Source organism: Culicoides brevitarsis, chromosome 3, assembly GCF_036172545.1.
Source record: "Culicoides brevitarsis isolate CSIRO-B50_1 chromosome 3, AGI_CSIRO_Cbre_v1, whole genome shotgun sequence".
NCBI lineage: Eukaryota > Metazoa > Arthropoda > Insecta > Diptera > Ceratopogonidae > Culicoides > Culicoides brevitarsis.
Window position 1 is genome coordinate 9,052,136 of NC_087087.1, and position 16,746 is coordinate 9,068,881.

Below are 16,746 nucleotides of genomic sequence, written 5' to 3' on the forward strand. Positions count from 1 at the left end.
TTGTAAAAATCGTGCCTACCTTGATCATTTCCTCGCCGAGTTTCTTCGCGCGTTTCAGCGAAATCATCAAATCTTGCATTTCCCGCCTATTTTCCTCGAAATTCTCGTCCATGGGCTCACATTTGTGACTTTTGTGCTTACTTGTGGTAAAACACATCGAGCAAATCAGCAAATTACAGTCCTCACAATAGTAACTTTTCACTGCAGGATGCAAATTGCAACTCAAATTGATCATTTCGACAAGTTTTTCATCAAGCGATTCTAAAAAACGAAATTTTTTGAGGTTATGTTTACAAAAAAATTTCAATTTTTTACCAATTTCTTGCAATTGATGGTTCGCAAAGCTCACAGTCATCATGTGTAACTTGTTGAAGCACGGCTTGCAAAAAAACAAACAACAAGTTTGGCAAACGAGCGTCGTTGGAGCCACTTTACACTCATTACAGCGATTTTGCGAGTCTTTGGCGCCATTTTTCTCCTGCAGCAGGAACTCTTGATACCGATGAAAGTCCAAACTTTGCTTCTGCAGAACGCCTTGAAGAAAATAATTCATCGGAATTATGTCACGAATGTAGGAATTGTGCGGAGCTGCGATCGCAAAATGACGCGGACACACCGCACATTCGAGTTTGCAGCGAAAAAAGCCATTTTTGATGCACGCCAGGCACAGCGAATGGCCGCATTTGAGCAAATATGGCGCGTAATTCGGGGTTTCGGACTTTCTGTGAGCTGCGGAATGAAGCAAGATTCAAATTCAGTCATTTTTCGGGCAAATTTACACTTACACTTACCTGGATGGGTGAATTTCCGATGGCATCCGGGACAGCGTAACTCGGGTTTCCACGTGATAAATTGCTCGAAACCGGAATATTTGTCCATGAGACGAGTAATGTCGTCGTCGGCAACGTTGTTGCTGCTCGTTTTGGGCATTTTGAGCAGTTAATTCATGAGAATTTGCGTTAATTCACTTTGTTTTCGCGAGTTTTCGACCGATCGCGGTGGTTGAAACAAATAGACTGTGCATTGGGATGATGGCGAACCAGAGGGTAATTTAAGATTTTTTGATCAGGGATGGGATAAAGGTTTGTATTTGAGCCCTTTTTGATTAATAAATGGTAATTTGTGATCTTTTGACACTAAGTTTTTTTTAGACTGAATAAAAATTCATCGCTTTTTATCATATTTCCTTTAAAATTTCATTATAATGTCTTTTGAAAAAATATTTGAAATTTTGCATTATTTTTAGTTTTCTCAATATGTAGCATATTTTTACGTATTTTTAATTTTTCAAGCTTCAGACCCATCAAAACGACATCCAAAGGCATTTTTCATAACTTTTGTTCAATATCAAGCTTAAATATCATCAAATATGCTTTCAAGATGAAAATTAAATACGTATTTTTTATTTGTCATTTTTCAAGCTTCAATTTCAAATAAAAAATAAAGAAAAAAAAAATTGTCAAGTCATAGAAAATTTTTTTTTCAGCTTCAATTTTTTCGTAATTTTGAGTTGTAAAATGATTAAAAATGATAAATTAGAGCCCTCTGACAAATTTTTATCCATTTGGAGCAAGATTTGACAAAAAAGGCTTTGACACAGTTTTTGATTTAGTTTTTCTCTTGATTTGGTTTTCAAAACAAAACTATGTCAAAGAAAAAATTTTTTTTCAGTTTCAATTTTTTGGCAGTTTTGAGTTATAAAATGATTAAAAATGATAAATTAGAGCCCTCTGACAAATTTTTATCCATTTGGAGCAAGATTTGACAAAAATTGCTTTGACACAGTTTTTGATTTAGTTTTACTCTTGATTTAGTTTTTAAAACAAAACTATGTCAAAGGAAAAATTTTTTTTCAGTTTCAATTTTTCAGCAGTTTTGAGTTATAAAATGATTAAAAATGATAAATTAGAGCCCCCTGATAAATTTTTATCCATTTGGAGCAAGATTTGACAAAAATTGCTTTGACACAGTTTTTGACACAGTTTTTTTTATTCTTGATTTAGTTTTCAAAACAAAACTATGTCAAAGGAAAAATTTTTTTTCAGTTTCAATTTTTTGGAAGTTTTGAGTTATAAAATGATTAAAAATGATAAATTAGAGCCTTCTGATAAATTTTTATCCATTTGGAGCAAGATTTGACAAAAATTGCTTTGACACAGTTTTTGACATAGTTTTTTTTATTCTTGATTTAGTTTTCAAAACAAAACTATGTCAAAGGAAAAATTTTTTTTCAGTTTCAATTTTTTAGCAGTTTTGAGTTAAAAAATGATTAAAAATGATAAATTGGCAAATTTTTATCCATTTGGAGCAAGATTTGACAAAAATTGCTTTGACACAGTTTTTGACACAGTTTTTAAAACAAAACTATGTCAAAGGAAAAATTTTTTTTTCAGTTTCAATTTTTTAACAGTTTTGAGTTATAAAACGATTAAAAATGATAAATTAGAGTCCTTCTGATAAATTTTTATCCATTTGGAGCAAGATTTGACAAAAATTGCTTTGACACAGTTTTTGACACAGTTTTTTTTATTCTTGATTTAGTTTTCAAAACAAAACTATGTCAAAGGAAAAATGTTTTTTCAGTTTCAATTTTTTAGCAGTTTTGAGTTATAAAATGATTAAAAATGATAAATTAGAGCCCTCTGATAAATTTTTATCCATTTGGAGCAAGATTTGACAAAAATTGCTTTGACACAGTTTTTGACACAGTTTTTTTGTTCTTGATTTAGTTTTCAAAACAAAACTATGTCAAAGGAAAAATTTTTTTTCAGTTTCAATTTTTTAGCAGTTTTGAGTTATAAAATGATTAAAAATGATAAATTAGAGCCTTCTGATAAATTTTTATCCATTTGGAGCAAGATTTGACAAAAATTGCTTTGACACAGTTTTTGACACAGTTTTTTTTTCTTGATTTAGTTTTCAAAACAAAACTATGTCAAAGGAAAAATTTTTTTTCAGTTTCAATTTTTTAGCAGTTTTGAGTTAAAAAACGATTAAAAATGATAAATTAGAGTCCTTCTGATAAATTTTTATCCATTTGGAGCAAGATTTGACAAAAATTGCTTTGACACAGTTTTTTTGCTCTTGATTTAGTTTTTAAAACAAAACTATGTCAAAGGAAAAATTTTTTTTCAGTTTCAATTTTTTAGCAGTTTTGAGTTATAAAATGATTAAAAATGATAAATTAGAGCCTTCTGATAAATTTTTATCCATTTGGTGCAAAATTTGACAAAAATTGCTTTGACACAGTTTTTGACACAGTTTTTTTGTTCTTGATTTAGTTTTCAAAACAAAACTATGTCAAAGGAAAAATTTTTTTTCAGTTTCAATTTTTTAGCAGTTTTGAGTTAAAAAACGATTAAAAATGATAAATTAGAGTCCTTCTGATAAATTTTTATCCATTTGGAGCAAGATTTGACAAAAATTGCTTTGACACAGTTTTTGACACAGTTTTTTTTGTTCTTGATTTAGTTTTCAAAACAAAACTATGTCAAAGGAAAAATTTTTTTTTCAGTTTCAATTTTTTAGCAGTTTTGAGTTATAAAACGATTAAAAATGATAAATTAGAGCCTTCTGATAAATTTTTATCCATTTGGAGCAAGATTTGACAAAAATTGCTTTGACACAGTTTTTGACACAGTTTTTTTTGTTCTTGATTTAGTTTTCAAAACAAAACTATGTCAAAGGAAAAATTTTTTTTCAGTTTCAATTTTTTAGCAGTTTTGAGTTAAAAAATGATTAAAAATGATAAATTAGAGCCCCTCTGATAATTTTTTTCCATTTGGAGCAAGATTTGACAAAAATTGCTTTGACACAGTTTTTGACACAGTTTTTTTGCTCTTGATTTAGTTTTCAAAACAAAACTATGTCAAAGGAAAAATTTTTTTTCAGTTTCAATTTTTTAGCAGTTTTGAGTTAAAAAATGATTAAAAATGATAAATTAGAGTCCTTCTGATAAATTTTTATCCATTTGGAGCAAGATTTGACAAAAATTGCTTTGACACAGTTTTTGACACAGTTTTTTTGTTCTTGATTTAGTTTTCAAAACAAAACTATGTCAAAGGAAAAATTTTTTTTCAGTTTCAATTTTTTAGCAGTTTTGAGTTAAAAAATGATTAAAAATGATAAATTAGAGTCCTTCTGATAAATTTTTATCCATTTGGAGCAAGATTTGACAAAAATTGCTTTGATAAATTAGAGTCCTTCTGATAAATTTTCATGCGTTTGTAGCAAGATTTGACAAAAATTGCAGTTTTTGACACAGTTTTTTTGTTCTTGATTTAGTTTTCAAAACAAAACAAGTTTTTGACACAGTTTTGAGTTAAAAATGATTAAAAATGATAAATTAGAGCCTTCTGATAAATTTTTATCCATTGGGAGCAAGATTTGACAAAAATTTTTGATTAAAAATGATTTAGAGCCTTCTGATAAATTTTTATCCATTTGGAGCGAGATTTGACAAAAATTGCAGTTTTTGACACAGTTTTTTTGTTCTTGATTTAGTTTTCAAAACAAAACTATGTCAAAGGAAAAATTTTTTTTCAGTTTCAATTTTTTAGCAGTTTTGAGTTAAAAAATGATTAAAAATGATAAATTAGAGCCCTCTGATAAAAATTTATCCATTTGGAGCAAGATTTGACAAAAATTGCTTTGACACAGTTTTTGACACAGTTTTTTTGCTCTTGATTTAGTTTTCAAAACAAAACTGTGTCAAAGAAAAAATTTTTTTTCAGTTTCAATTTTTTAGCAGTTTTGAGTTAAAAAATGATTAAAAATGATAAATTAGAGCCCTCTGACAAATTTTTATCCATTTGGAGCAAGATTTGACAAAAATTGCTTTGACACAGTTTTTGATTTAGTTTTTCTCTTGATTTAGTTTTCAAAACAAAACTATGTCAAAGGAAAATTTTTTTTCAGTTTAAATTTCTTTACAAAAAATTTAATGTTTGAATCTTCAACCTTAAGAATCATCAAATTAACATAAAAAATTTATTTATGCAAAAATAAAAAAAAAATCTTCAAATTTGAGCCCTTTTAAAATTTTTCTTGTAGTCCGCCTCTGTTCAGATGATCGTGAGGCAAGTAACTGACTTTTTAAATCCCAATCCACATTAAAATTTTTCTAAATTTACACTGGGTGATCATTTGGCGCACTTTAAAAGTGATGATCACGTGACTTACCTTTTGACTTATCTCTTCTTAATTAAAAAAAATCTCGTTTTACCTCAAAAAATTCCTTTTTAATACCTTTTATTCAGTAAAAAAATGATCCTTAACCCATAAAAAAATCCAAATCCTCCAAAAACAGAAAAAAATCTTTTAACCATACATTGAATCATGCAACGACTCAATTTCCGCTTCTCTCTGCGCCTGTCGTGCTCGATGTCGCTTCTGTTCCTCGTAGATCTCATCGTCAGTTTTCATCTCAAAACGACACAACGGACACGAATTTGTCTAAAAATTTCTTCATTACTCCAAAAATCATTTTTTTCCGTAAATTTCTTACCTTTGCCAACCACGGCAAAATACAAGTCGCATGAAACTCGTGTTTGCACGGCAAAATTTTGAACAAATCGTTCAGTGTGCCAGTCTCCGGTTCAGGTTCATCGTTCGGCTTCAGACAAATCGTGCATTTTTCGTCGTCTTTCGTGACGCGTTTCTCCTTTAGCGCTTCGATGACTTCCTTGGCAGCGGGCGGCGCACGTAATTCGCGCTCAAAATCTTCGTTCAGGAATCCGTTTTGGCGCATAAAACGCACCATCAGCATAAGTTGATGACTTTGGACCTCCTCGTCGGGTATCGGCTGGCAATTTAACTCTTCAAAGTAGTCAGTCATGATGATGGAATGATTTTTTTCAATGGATTTTTCGAGAAAAAAGAAAAATTCGGGGGCAAAAAATTTTTTTTTTTTGTGACTGTCGATGGAAAAACATGGAAAGAGAAAGAAAAATGCATTTTTTAAAAGGAATTCTTTAAAAGCAGTTTTATTTTTTTTATAATAAATATTGATTTTCATTTAATTTTTATCATGTATGTCTATTTCTTTAGTCTAGTTATCAAATTTTGAGTAAAATTCGTGACTTGACATGTCTTTAATTACTTTTTTCTCACATTTTTTTTCTTTTTCAGAATCGAAAGTGAAGCAAAATCCCTAAAAATTTCTTGAAAGCGCAGTTTTCGTGTTTCAACGGCTCGGAATATCACAAAAAATGCAGTCTAGCACGTTTATTAAGTCAGTAACCCAATCAAACAGTGATTTATAATTTATTTAATTGACTTGAATGTGAATAAATTTGTCGAAGAGGGATCGTCGTCTTCGGTTCGATGATAAATTTGCGGCTGCCAACTGATAAAAATGTCGACCGCATAAACAAAACTTGATCAAACAATTTAATTTTCGATGTTTCTTCATTTCTGACGAACGATAAAAAATAACAATCAAGACGTGAAATGACGTAACAATTAATTTTTGTATTTTTTTTCGACAAAATGTGTCAATTAGCGATAAAAAATAAATATTTTTTCAAGTGTTTGTCACGATTAATTGTCGTAGAACGAAAAATTTATTTTTTTTTCCATAATAAAAATTGTAAAAAAAAAAATTATTAAGTAAGATGTAAAATTTAATTGCAATTTGTGCTCATAATTTGTCATCTGTTATTTATTACACACGAATCCTCAAGGTTTTCTTGTTTACATTGCAACTTAATTTTTTTTTTCGTTTTACATCATGCGAAATTGTGACTAAAAGGTCCCCGAAACAAAACGACGTCATCAGAGTTGGACCGCATTCAAATTTAATTTTTTTCCCGGGTGTTGTTTATCTTTGAATTCGCACAAAGATCATTAAAATGATTCTAATTAACACATTGAGCAATTATTATTATTATAAACACATTAGGAAAAGCATGACTGAGTGATTTGCATGGATGATGACGATGTGTCGCGTCGCATCATGTCGCGGTGTGTAAATAATTTAAATGCGAGTTTAATTTTTTTTTGTAAAAATTTTATAAAAATTTTTTTTAAAGAAAATTTCAAGTTCAAGTTGAATTTTAACAAATTTTAATGAATTTTTTAAGTTTTTTTTGTTTTTTTTTTAATTTTTAATGAAATTTTTTAATTAATAAAATAATTTATTTTAATATTTATTTTCAATTTTAATTTAATTTTTTTAAATAAAAAAATATTTAAAAATTTTATTAATAGACTTGAAGAGCTTTTTTAATAGCAAAAAATATTTTTTTTAAATTTTTTACTTTAATTTAAATTTAGGTGATTTAAAAATTATTTTTAATTTATTTATTAAATAATTATTAAATTTTTAAATTTAATTTTTTTTTCAGAAATTTTAATTTTTTTAAAGGAATTTCTTAATTTCTGATATATTAAAAATTCTCAAAAAGAAAAGAATTAAAAAAAATCAGAAAATTTTTATTTAATTAATTAAATAATTTTTAGACCGAAAAATAAAATTTTTAAAATAAAAAAATTTAATTAAATTAAATTATTTAAAATTAAAAAAATATTTTTTTTTTAAATTTTTAATCGGGATTTAAATAAATTTAATTTAATTTAAAATAAAAAATTAAAATAAAAATTATTTTATAATTTTTCAAAAAATACAAAAAAATTAAAAATTTTCAATAAAAAAAAATAAATTTATCAAAAATTGCCCTTTTCGATCAATTCCTTTCCCGATACTGCCAATGTGTGATATTCCGAAAACCTAAAGACAATTTTAATAAAATAGCTGATAACTCCCAATTTAAACAATTTTTTAAAACATTTTCTACAAAGTCCATGCAAACATTTTGTTTTTGTATGAAACTCAATTTTTTAACGACATTTAGGTTTAATAATAAATACTATGCAACAGTCAGTTTTTTGTCAGCTGTTTTTTTAATGCTAATATATTGATAGGTATTTTTTTTAGATATAATTAATTTTTTTATTCTGATTTTTTTCTTCCATTTTTATATGTATTTTATAAGCGCACATGAATATTTTTTTCATTCCTTCATTTTTTTTCATTTTTTTTAAAATTAATTAATTTTCTCTCCTGAACTTTTTTTATTTGTTGTAAATTTCGCAAAAATTTAGTCTCTCAATTTCCTTAATAATTTAATTATTATCTCTTTTCTTATCAATTTTTTTTTCTTACTTCTGTAATATTTCTGTCCAACCAAAAAAAATAAAAAAAAATGTATAAAAATAATTTTAATTAAAATTTAATTAATATTTTGGTTAATCAATTTTTTTTTTGAGATTGCCAACGCATTTTTTTAATTAATTAATTTTTAATTTATTTTTTTTTTAAATTGAAACTATTTATTTATTTATTTTTTTTTAAATTTATAATTAATAAAAATTAAGCTAAATTTTGGTTTTAAATAGGACTTTTTTTCTAGTTAACTTTTAAAAAAAATTTATAAGTAAAAATAATTAAAAATTTGAATTCAGAGGAATTATTAGAATTAAATACCTTTTTTAATCATTTTTTTGCGTTTTTAAGTACTTAACCTCTTTTTGTCTTTAAAGCTAAATAATTGATTTTTTGACCAGATTTAAATTGATTAACGGGGTTTTTGTTTTTTTTTTAGTTTCTAAGATTTTTTTTGATATTTGTAGTTTAGTTAAAAGATACATGGCACAACTGGTGTATTTCAGCCGTTTCTTTTTTTTTAGACATTTTTAGAGGAAGATTATAAGTTTATTGCATTGTTTTAAATAATAAATTATTTTAATTAAAAATTACGAGTGAACAGAAGAGGTTTCTTGTATAACTTTAATCGTTTTACGACTTGTTGATACAAACTAACAGTAAAAATTAAACTAAGACGACAATAAATTTGTATTCTCATGATACACAGTTACACGCATTTTTTTGTTTAAAATTATTTTTTTTTATAATATGAAACATGTTATTATTATTATTATTATTTTAACGCTAAAAAATTTTTTTTTTCAATTATTATTAATCTGTGATTGATATTTGTGCAAAGCCAATAAGTGATTTTTCGTCGGGAATTTCGCCAGTGCCATAGCCTGAATTCAATTGAAATGTAACGGTTTTCATCTGATGTCGTGCCTCGATGAGTTTCTGCAGGTTTGCCGCCATGACGACAATGTCGCGCCCATCAACGAGTCCCGCGCCCACAAGTTCCGTGGCAATGCCCTCGGCGGAATCCTTGTCGACGGCAAATTCGAAGCGGATGTCGTTAAGCTCGCGATTTGCATTGCGCATGCGCAGCACGAGATTAACGGGTGGCGGTTCATCGACAGATGGCGCCGCAGCAGCAGCGCCCCCTTGTTGCGGGTCTGAATTATCTTCGGGTTCGCTGCCCGACGACGCGTCGTGAATTATTTTGTTCATCGGGCGATCCTCACTCTCGGAGTCACTGGCAGAGTGTTGAGCATTGTCTTCCTCTTCGGAGCTCCAAACCCACTCGCCGGTAACGGTCCGATGGAGGCGTCCCGATGCGCCGGGTTGTCGTTTCGCGGCTTTATTGACGCGCGTTTCCATCGAGGGGCCTGTCGAAAGCAACGTTTGCACGAGATATCGCTTGTCCTTGGCTTTCTTGAAGAACGGATGCTTAAGTAGCTCACTGGCGGTCGGGCGTTTCGATGCCTCCTTTTGCAAACATTCGACAATCATCTTGCGGAATGTCTTGCCATAAGCCTTGTACTGATCTTTTTCGTCGGCGCCCGTATCCAGAGTGGGCGGATCATTTTGCAACGTCAACATGAGCACTTTCATGGGCGGATATTTGTGATAGGGTGCAGTACCAGTTGCCATTTCGATAGCGGTGATACCGAATGACCAAATATCCGCCTTGAAATCGTAACCGTGATCTTGTTCCATCACTTCGGGCGCCATCCAACATGGCGTACCGACGAAAGTGTGTCGCACTTTTTGCCGCGAGAGGTCTCTGCCTGTGGCAAGCCAGGCACTGACCCCGAAATCCGCAATTTGAACTGTTCCGTCGTCGCCCAAGAGGATATTTCCCGCTTTTATATCGCGATGAATTTGACCGTTGCTATGGAAATATTCCAAACCCTTCAAAACTTCCTTCAAAACTGTCGCAATTGTTGCTTCATCGAAGACCCCGTGTTTGCAATTCGCAGTTCGCATGCGATGTTTGATGATATCGAGCAACGAGCCGCCCTCCAGCAAACGCAGTACCAGCCACAGCTCTTCTTTAACCACGAACGACGTGTGATACGTCACGACATTCTCGTGATTGCAACTCGACATCGCCTGAATCTCCTTCAGCAGCTCGTCCATCGACGTGTTCCATTTCTCGAGATTTATTCGTTTGATGGCACACTTTTCGTTGCGTGGCTTGCACAAGGCTGCATGCACCACAGCTGTCGCTCCAACGCCAATTACCTCGTAAAGCTCGTATTCGTCTTTGTTGTTCGACCACGGAACGACGGGCGTTGCTGAAGCTGTTGGCGCCGTATTTGGGGTACTTGGGGCAGCCATTTAATATTTTTTTTTATAAATTACAAATTTTTCCTTTATTTTTACTTTTTTATGTGATGTTCAGTTATCTGTTGATGTTGACATGACGAAAAAACGCAAAAACAATAATTAGAAATTAGACAAATTTCGTAAAAATATTTTTTTTTTATTTCCAGCACAAGCCCGAGTCGTTCAAGTCAAGAGGCAGATTTAAAAATAATATTCCAGTTGCTCGTAAAAAATTATAAAAAAAAATAAATAAAAAATTGGGCAATAAAACTCGCGCGTCTGTCGTCGTTCTTTTCACGTTGTATGTTAGAGATAAACTAATTTTATTTAAACACTTTTTTTCAGTACAAATGGAAATACGTTCATAGAGAAAAAGTTTCTTGAATTAGCGTGGAAATTCGGATTTTGGTATGTTTTTCTATTTATTTTATTATTTTTAAATAAAAAAAAATATTTAAAAAATAATTAATTATTTTAAATAATTATTAATTTATTTATTTTGAATAATTACTTATTAAAATTTAAAAAAAATAAAAAATCTTTAAAATAAAAAAAAAAATTAATTTACTTTAAAATATTTAAATATTTAAAAGAATGCAAAAATATAATTTATTTATTATTGCATTATTTTTGAAAATTCAATAATTTTAAATTTTTTTTTTTTAAATTTTTATTTTTAAATAATTTTAAATTTAAATTTTTAAAAATATTTTTAAAATTATTTTTCAAAATTCAAAATTTAAAATTTTATTAAATATTATTTATTGACATATTTTTGATATAATTCGTAAGAAAAAATATTAAAAATTCAGTTTTAAAAAAAAAATTCTTAAAAAAAAATAAAAAAGAAATTCATTTAATTTAATTTGATTTTTAAATGAACAATAAATTCGAAATTATTAGTTAATAATTTTTTCATTGATAAAAAAAATTATAAAAAATAAATTTTAATTAATTAATATTAAAATATTTTACAAAAGAAAATAAATAAAATATTAATTATCAAATAATGAAAATAATTATTTTTAAATTTTACTATTTTTTATTAAATAAAATTTATAACTTAATTTAAATTAATTTTTAAAAATATTTTAAAAAATTATGAAAATAAATTTAAATAATTATTTAATATTTAAAAAATAATTTTTTGTACATATTCGTATGTAAAAATATTTTTTTTTGTATATTTTTGAATAAAAAATAAAATTTTCAATAAATTTCATACAAAAAATTAAAAATTATTTTTTTTAATGTAATTTTTTTAATTTTTAAAAATTTCAGACCATTTTTTGATCAAACTGGATCCTTTTGAATCAAAAACAAAGTAGCATATAAAACTCATACCACAAAAAATACACATAAAACGAGTTATGCAAGAATGTAGTCGCACTCTACACACAGAATTCGATGGAAAAAAGTCTATTTTGAGTACTTGTATGTACTTATTATTCAATATAATGACTCTAAAAACGCTAAAAAAAATTCCGCAACAAAGTGATCCTTTGATGACTTTTTAAGTGATTAGCGCACGAAAGAAAGCGTGATGAGTCACGGAAAGTTTTACAATCGCGTTACATTGTTGCCTAATCGCATCTCGCGTTTGTTGCTGGAGTGACTGTCCTCCGAGTGATGCGTTGCTGTTATCTCTCCAATCCAAATATTTATTGAAAAACGCACGTAAATCACATGACATTCGTCGTAAAAATAGATTTGACTTTTATTTATATGGACAGACGGCATCGCATAGCGCAATCTGTTTTCCTAACTGGATAAAGAGCTATTTGCGTTTCATTTGCACACAAATACACACGAGCGCGAAATTAAGGTCATGTTGAACTTGACAGTTGTCAAAATGAGGAAGGAAAAGGTCAGCAATGGAATTCTTTCGGAGGTTTTCATTGAAAAATTCTCAGATTTTTGATAAAAATTTTAAATTTTCGAGTGTTTAAAGTACGTTCTAGCATAAAGTTGAATGACTTTTTATCAGTTTTATTGGTTTATGAACCTTTATTGAATTTTTTTATTACTTTTGGCGGGTTTTAACGTTATTTTATGTCTTCAGTAGTTAAAGATTTTAAAATTTTGTAAAAATATTTTCTTTTAAATTATTTTTTCATCGAAATTAGGTTTTAAACGTTGAAAACTCTTTCAAGATTCTCAATTTTGCTCTTCTAAAGAACCTTTTTTTTAACTTTTTTTTTATTTTTATGAAAAGTTTTTATTATAAGAGATTTAAAATTAAAAAAAAAATTAAAATTGAAGCTCTAAATTTTTTTTGTGTGTGACTAAACAAGTGATTTTTTAAGGAAATTCGTAAAAAATCATCTGATAATTAAATTAATTTTTTTTTTATTTTTTATAAAAAACCTTTAAAAAAATTTTAAAATTACAAATTTGGAGTAAATTCATTGATTCCATATAAAAAAAAAATTTTTTGAAGGAAAATCTTTTTAAAATTCATAAAAATTTTCAAAAAATTTAAAATAATGAAGAATGAGTCAATAATTTGAATTTTTATTAAAAAAAATAGAATAAATAGAATATTTAAAAAAAATCAATTTTTATCAAAAATCTTCTTAAAATTGAAAAATTAAAGTTTCCGAACAAATTCAATTGAATTTTATGCGCCAATAAATCATTTTTTAGCAAATTTTTACACAAAGTAACACAAAAGCTATAAAAATTGATTAATTGACACCTTGAAAGGTATTGTATAAAATATTATGATGACTTTTCTTTTAAATTTTATTCCAAATTAGACCTTCAAATGATTTTTTTTTGCAAATTACTTTAAAAATTATTCATTCAAAGCCTCTAAAATTTATAAATTGTATCTTCTTCAGTTACTAAGTGACTTTTCATCGTAAATTTCAATCTCATGTGTTAAAAAAAACTTCTAAAAATAACCAAATTAGCACCTTTTTGTACTTTAGACCAACTTCAAACTCTACATTTACAAGTTTAAATTAAATTTCTTTGTTAAATCCATCAAAAAATGTCATCTTTGTGACTTTTCATGCTAACAGCAGTTGTTCCATATACCCAGATACTGCCCAAATATTTGTCCGCTAATGCCGTTCAAATAAAAAATTAGCGATAATTAGCATGTCATGTCTTCACGTCATTGATCTCCGTTTTCCACTCAATAAAAATTAGACGAAAAATTACGAAGAAAAAAAAATTCACATGATCTCTCACTGAATTTATTGCATTTATTTGGCTGCCTGAATTTATTTATTTATGATGATGATGAAGAAGATACACAATTGCTGCCTGTACTATATTTATAGGTAGCGCGCACGTAAATGCTAGACGACGACGACGACGCGACAGACGACGACACATACACCTATGATGCAGTGTCTCCCATGTGAAAATCGTACACAAGTTCAAGTAATAATGCGGTAAAAAAAATCAAAATTGAAAAGCGTTTGTTTGAAACGAGGGGCTTAAGTGCATTTTAATGTTAAGGATTTTTTTGTAATTTTACGATTTTTCTGAATTTTTTTTCAAATTTTTTTTTTTTTTTATTTTTTTGTGAGATTTTTGAATTTTTCAAATTTTTCATTAATTTTCATTACGTTATTTTTGAAATTTTGCCCAAATTTTTACTTTCTACATAACTCGAAAGACTCATTTGACAATTTTGTAATTGAAAATTAAAAATTTTCTAAAAATTTCTCAAAGTTTTCCGAGATTTTCTAATTTTTTTAAAAATTATTTTTAAATTTTCACTTTTCATGTTACTTTCGAGACTCATATGAAAATTTTGATATTCAAAATATTAAAATTTTTCCGAATTTTCCAAAATTTCCCAAAATTTTTGCAAACTTTTCTCAAATTTTGACTTTTTACGTTACTCAAGAGATTCATTTAAAATATTTTTTCAATAAAAATAATAAAAAAAACTAACCTAAAAAGTCAAAATTTGAGAAAAATTTGGAGAAATTTTTGGGAAATTTGGAAAATTCGGAAAATTTTCAATATTTTGAATGACAAAATCTTTTAGAATCTTAAGAGTAGCAAAAAAAAGAATTGAAAATTTGAAAAATTTTTAAAAAAATTTGGAAAATCTCGGAAAAATCATGGGAAATTTTGGAAATTTTTAATTTTTTTATCTCAGAATTTTAAAAAATTATCTCATTAGTACTCAATAGATTCATTTTAAAATAAAAATTTTCAAAAATTTCCATTTTTATGATTTTCCACAAATTTTCCAAAATTTCTCATAATTTTTTAAAAATTCTTTTCAACTTTCTCAGTTTGTACATTGCTAAAGAGACTCATTTGAACATTTTGTCATCAAAAATCTTTAAATTTTTTATAATTTCCGAGATTTTCTGAAAATTTTCTCAAATTTTCATTTTTGATGTTACTTTTGAGATTAATAAATTTTTTTTTATTTGAAATTTAAAAAATTTTTCCGTATTTCCATTAATTTTCATAATTTCTGAAAGATTTTTTTTTAAATTTTCCGTAAAGAGGTTCAGACAGACGACATCACTGTCATTTAACCGAATTTTTCTCATAAAAAAATTGAAATGCTTGTAAAAATGGGAAAGACAATAACTGCGACAGATTCTTTAATTACTCGATTTATTATCGCATACTTGCGCCATATGCGATATTTATGACTATTTGATTCGATTTACTGAATGAATTTGAACTGTGAGCGATGATAAGGACGATTTTTTTTAAATATCTGCCTCTTTGCTGGAACGCCGGACTTTTTTTTTGTGTGCTGGCACTGATAAGAAATGTCATCGGAATTGTTATTCATGAATCAACGGAGCGAAGAGCGGAATGTACGTGTGATAAGGAATTTCTAGTACTTTTTGTGTGTGTATTGCTCACAAATTGACACATTTACTACGAAAAAAAAAAAAAAATAAATCAATGAATAATCCGCTAATGATTTTTTTTTGTTGTTCTTGTCAAAGTTTTTTTTTATTTTTTGATTTTTTGTGTTTTTTTGGGAAATTTGCGTGAGCAACAACCTTGGTAGCACTTTTATTGTACACACATTTTATGCACGAAACTTTTCATTGACGACGAACGAGCAGAAGAGCACAAAAAAAATTTATATTCATTTATATGATGATGATGATGATGAGGAAAAAAATTGGGTTTTAACTATTTCCGATTATGTAATCCGCGGAGAACGGCAGGCAAGTTACGTACCTTGATGCGGCGTTGACGGAGCTTCGAACGGCAAGTCGACGCGGATCAGTTGACGCGAGTTAAAATTTGTTTTCGGAGCAAATTTTTGTGTTCGCAAGAAATATCGCAACTTCACTCTCTTTTTTTGTGTGTGAATTTAGATACAGTCAGGTTGCTGTGAGTTGTGCAGCTGCCGGGTTTTGCCTCTTGTGAAATTATTTCGCAATGTTACGCAGTGATTTGCGACAATTTCGATGCGTTTCGGGAGATTTTCCAGAAGTTGATGGAATTTGGGGCTTTTTGCGGCGATTGTTGTGAAATGTTTACTTGGTTGCGAAGAATGTTAATTGGCGAGAGAGAAATGCGAAGGTACGAATGAAACACGTTCGACTGTCACGAGACGTCAGATGCAAAAGTGACAGCAAAGTGAATGAATGGGAGGCGCATGAACGAGTAATGGTTTGTTTGGTTTCATGAACATTTGAATTTAGTGGCGTTGAATATTAATGAGAAGTGATTTTTTATATTTTTATTTTTTTGGTAAAAAATTTAAAACTTTAATTAGTATTATTATTGATATTATTAATTAATTTTTTTAATTAATTTAAATAAAATAAATTTATTAAAATTGAAATTTATGATTTCAAAATTAAAAATTCCTATAGAATTTATTTAATTTTATTATTGAAAGCTTAAATATATGAATAATAAATTTTAAATAATTTAATTAAAAATTAAAATAATTAAAATTAATTTTAATTTAATTAGAAAAAAATATTTTGTTACATATTTAAAAAATATTATTTATTTAATTTGATGTTTTAATTCAAAAATAATAAATTTTATTTTAAATTAAATTCTTCAAATTAATAAATATTTTTAAAAATATATTTTTTAAATAAATTATTAATAAATAAAAATTTTAAAATGAATATTTAATTTAAAATAAATTAAATACTTGATTGAAATTTTCGATTAATTTAAAATATTTTTTTGAACTAAATTTTAACTTTACTTTTAATTTAATTAATTATTTTATAATTATTTTCAAATTTTAAGAAAAACTCAAAAAAAAATTTCACTTAATTTTTATATGAAAAATTATAAAA

At 27.5% G+C, this 16,746-nt stretch overlaps 3 protein-coding genes across 4 annotated transcripts in view; all 3 read right to left on the bottom strand.

Annotated features, from left to right (window-relative positions):
- The window catches only part of LOC134835793 (uncharacterized), an 89,754-nt gene extending 88,760 nt beyond the window's left edge, over nt 1–994 (bottom strand). Inside the window, exons 1-3 of one of the 2 annotated variants that reach the window (XM_063850759.1) lie at nt 792–994; nt 316–534; nt 20–261 (exon numbers count right to left, since the gene is read on the bottom strand). In XM_063850759.1, the coding sequence (XP_063706829.1) occupies nt 20–261; nt 316–534; nt 792–930 (600 nt within the window). In that variant the 5' untranslated portion in view covers nt 931–994. Of the gene's footprint in view, nt 1–19; nt 262–315; nt 730–791 lie in introns of both variants that reach the window. The other variant, XM_063850757.1, reaches the window with a different exon arrangement.
- A 4,325-nt stretch (nt 995–5,319) lies between these two features.
- LOC134835165 (E3 ubiquitin-protein ligase RNF181) lies at nt 5,320–5,836 on the bottom strand. Its single transcript, XM_063850036.1, has 2 exons — nt 5,507–5,836; nt 5,320–5,454 (listed from the first exon to the last, which is right to left on the bottom strand). The coding sequence occupies exons 1-2, from the start codon at nt 5,834–5,836 to the stop codon at nt 5,320–5,322; spliced, it is 465 nt and encodes a 154-aa protein (XP_063706106.1).
- A 2,680-nt stretch (nt 5,837–8,516) lies between these two features.
- LOC134834119 (STE20/SPS1-related proline-alanine-rich protein kinase) lies at nt 8,517–16,037 on the bottom strand. The gene is made up of 2 exons (XM_063848670.1): nt 15,659–16,037; nt 8,517–10,557 (listed from the first exon to the last, which is right to left on the bottom strand). Exon 2 carries the CDS (start codon nt 10,487–10,489, stop codon nt 8,978–8,980), a length of 1,512 nt encoding a protein of 503 aa, XP_063704740.1. The 5' UTR covers nt 10,490–10,557; nt 15,659–16,037; the 3' UTR covers nt 8,517–8,977.
- Nucleotides 16,038–16,746: the final 709 nt, after the last annotated feature.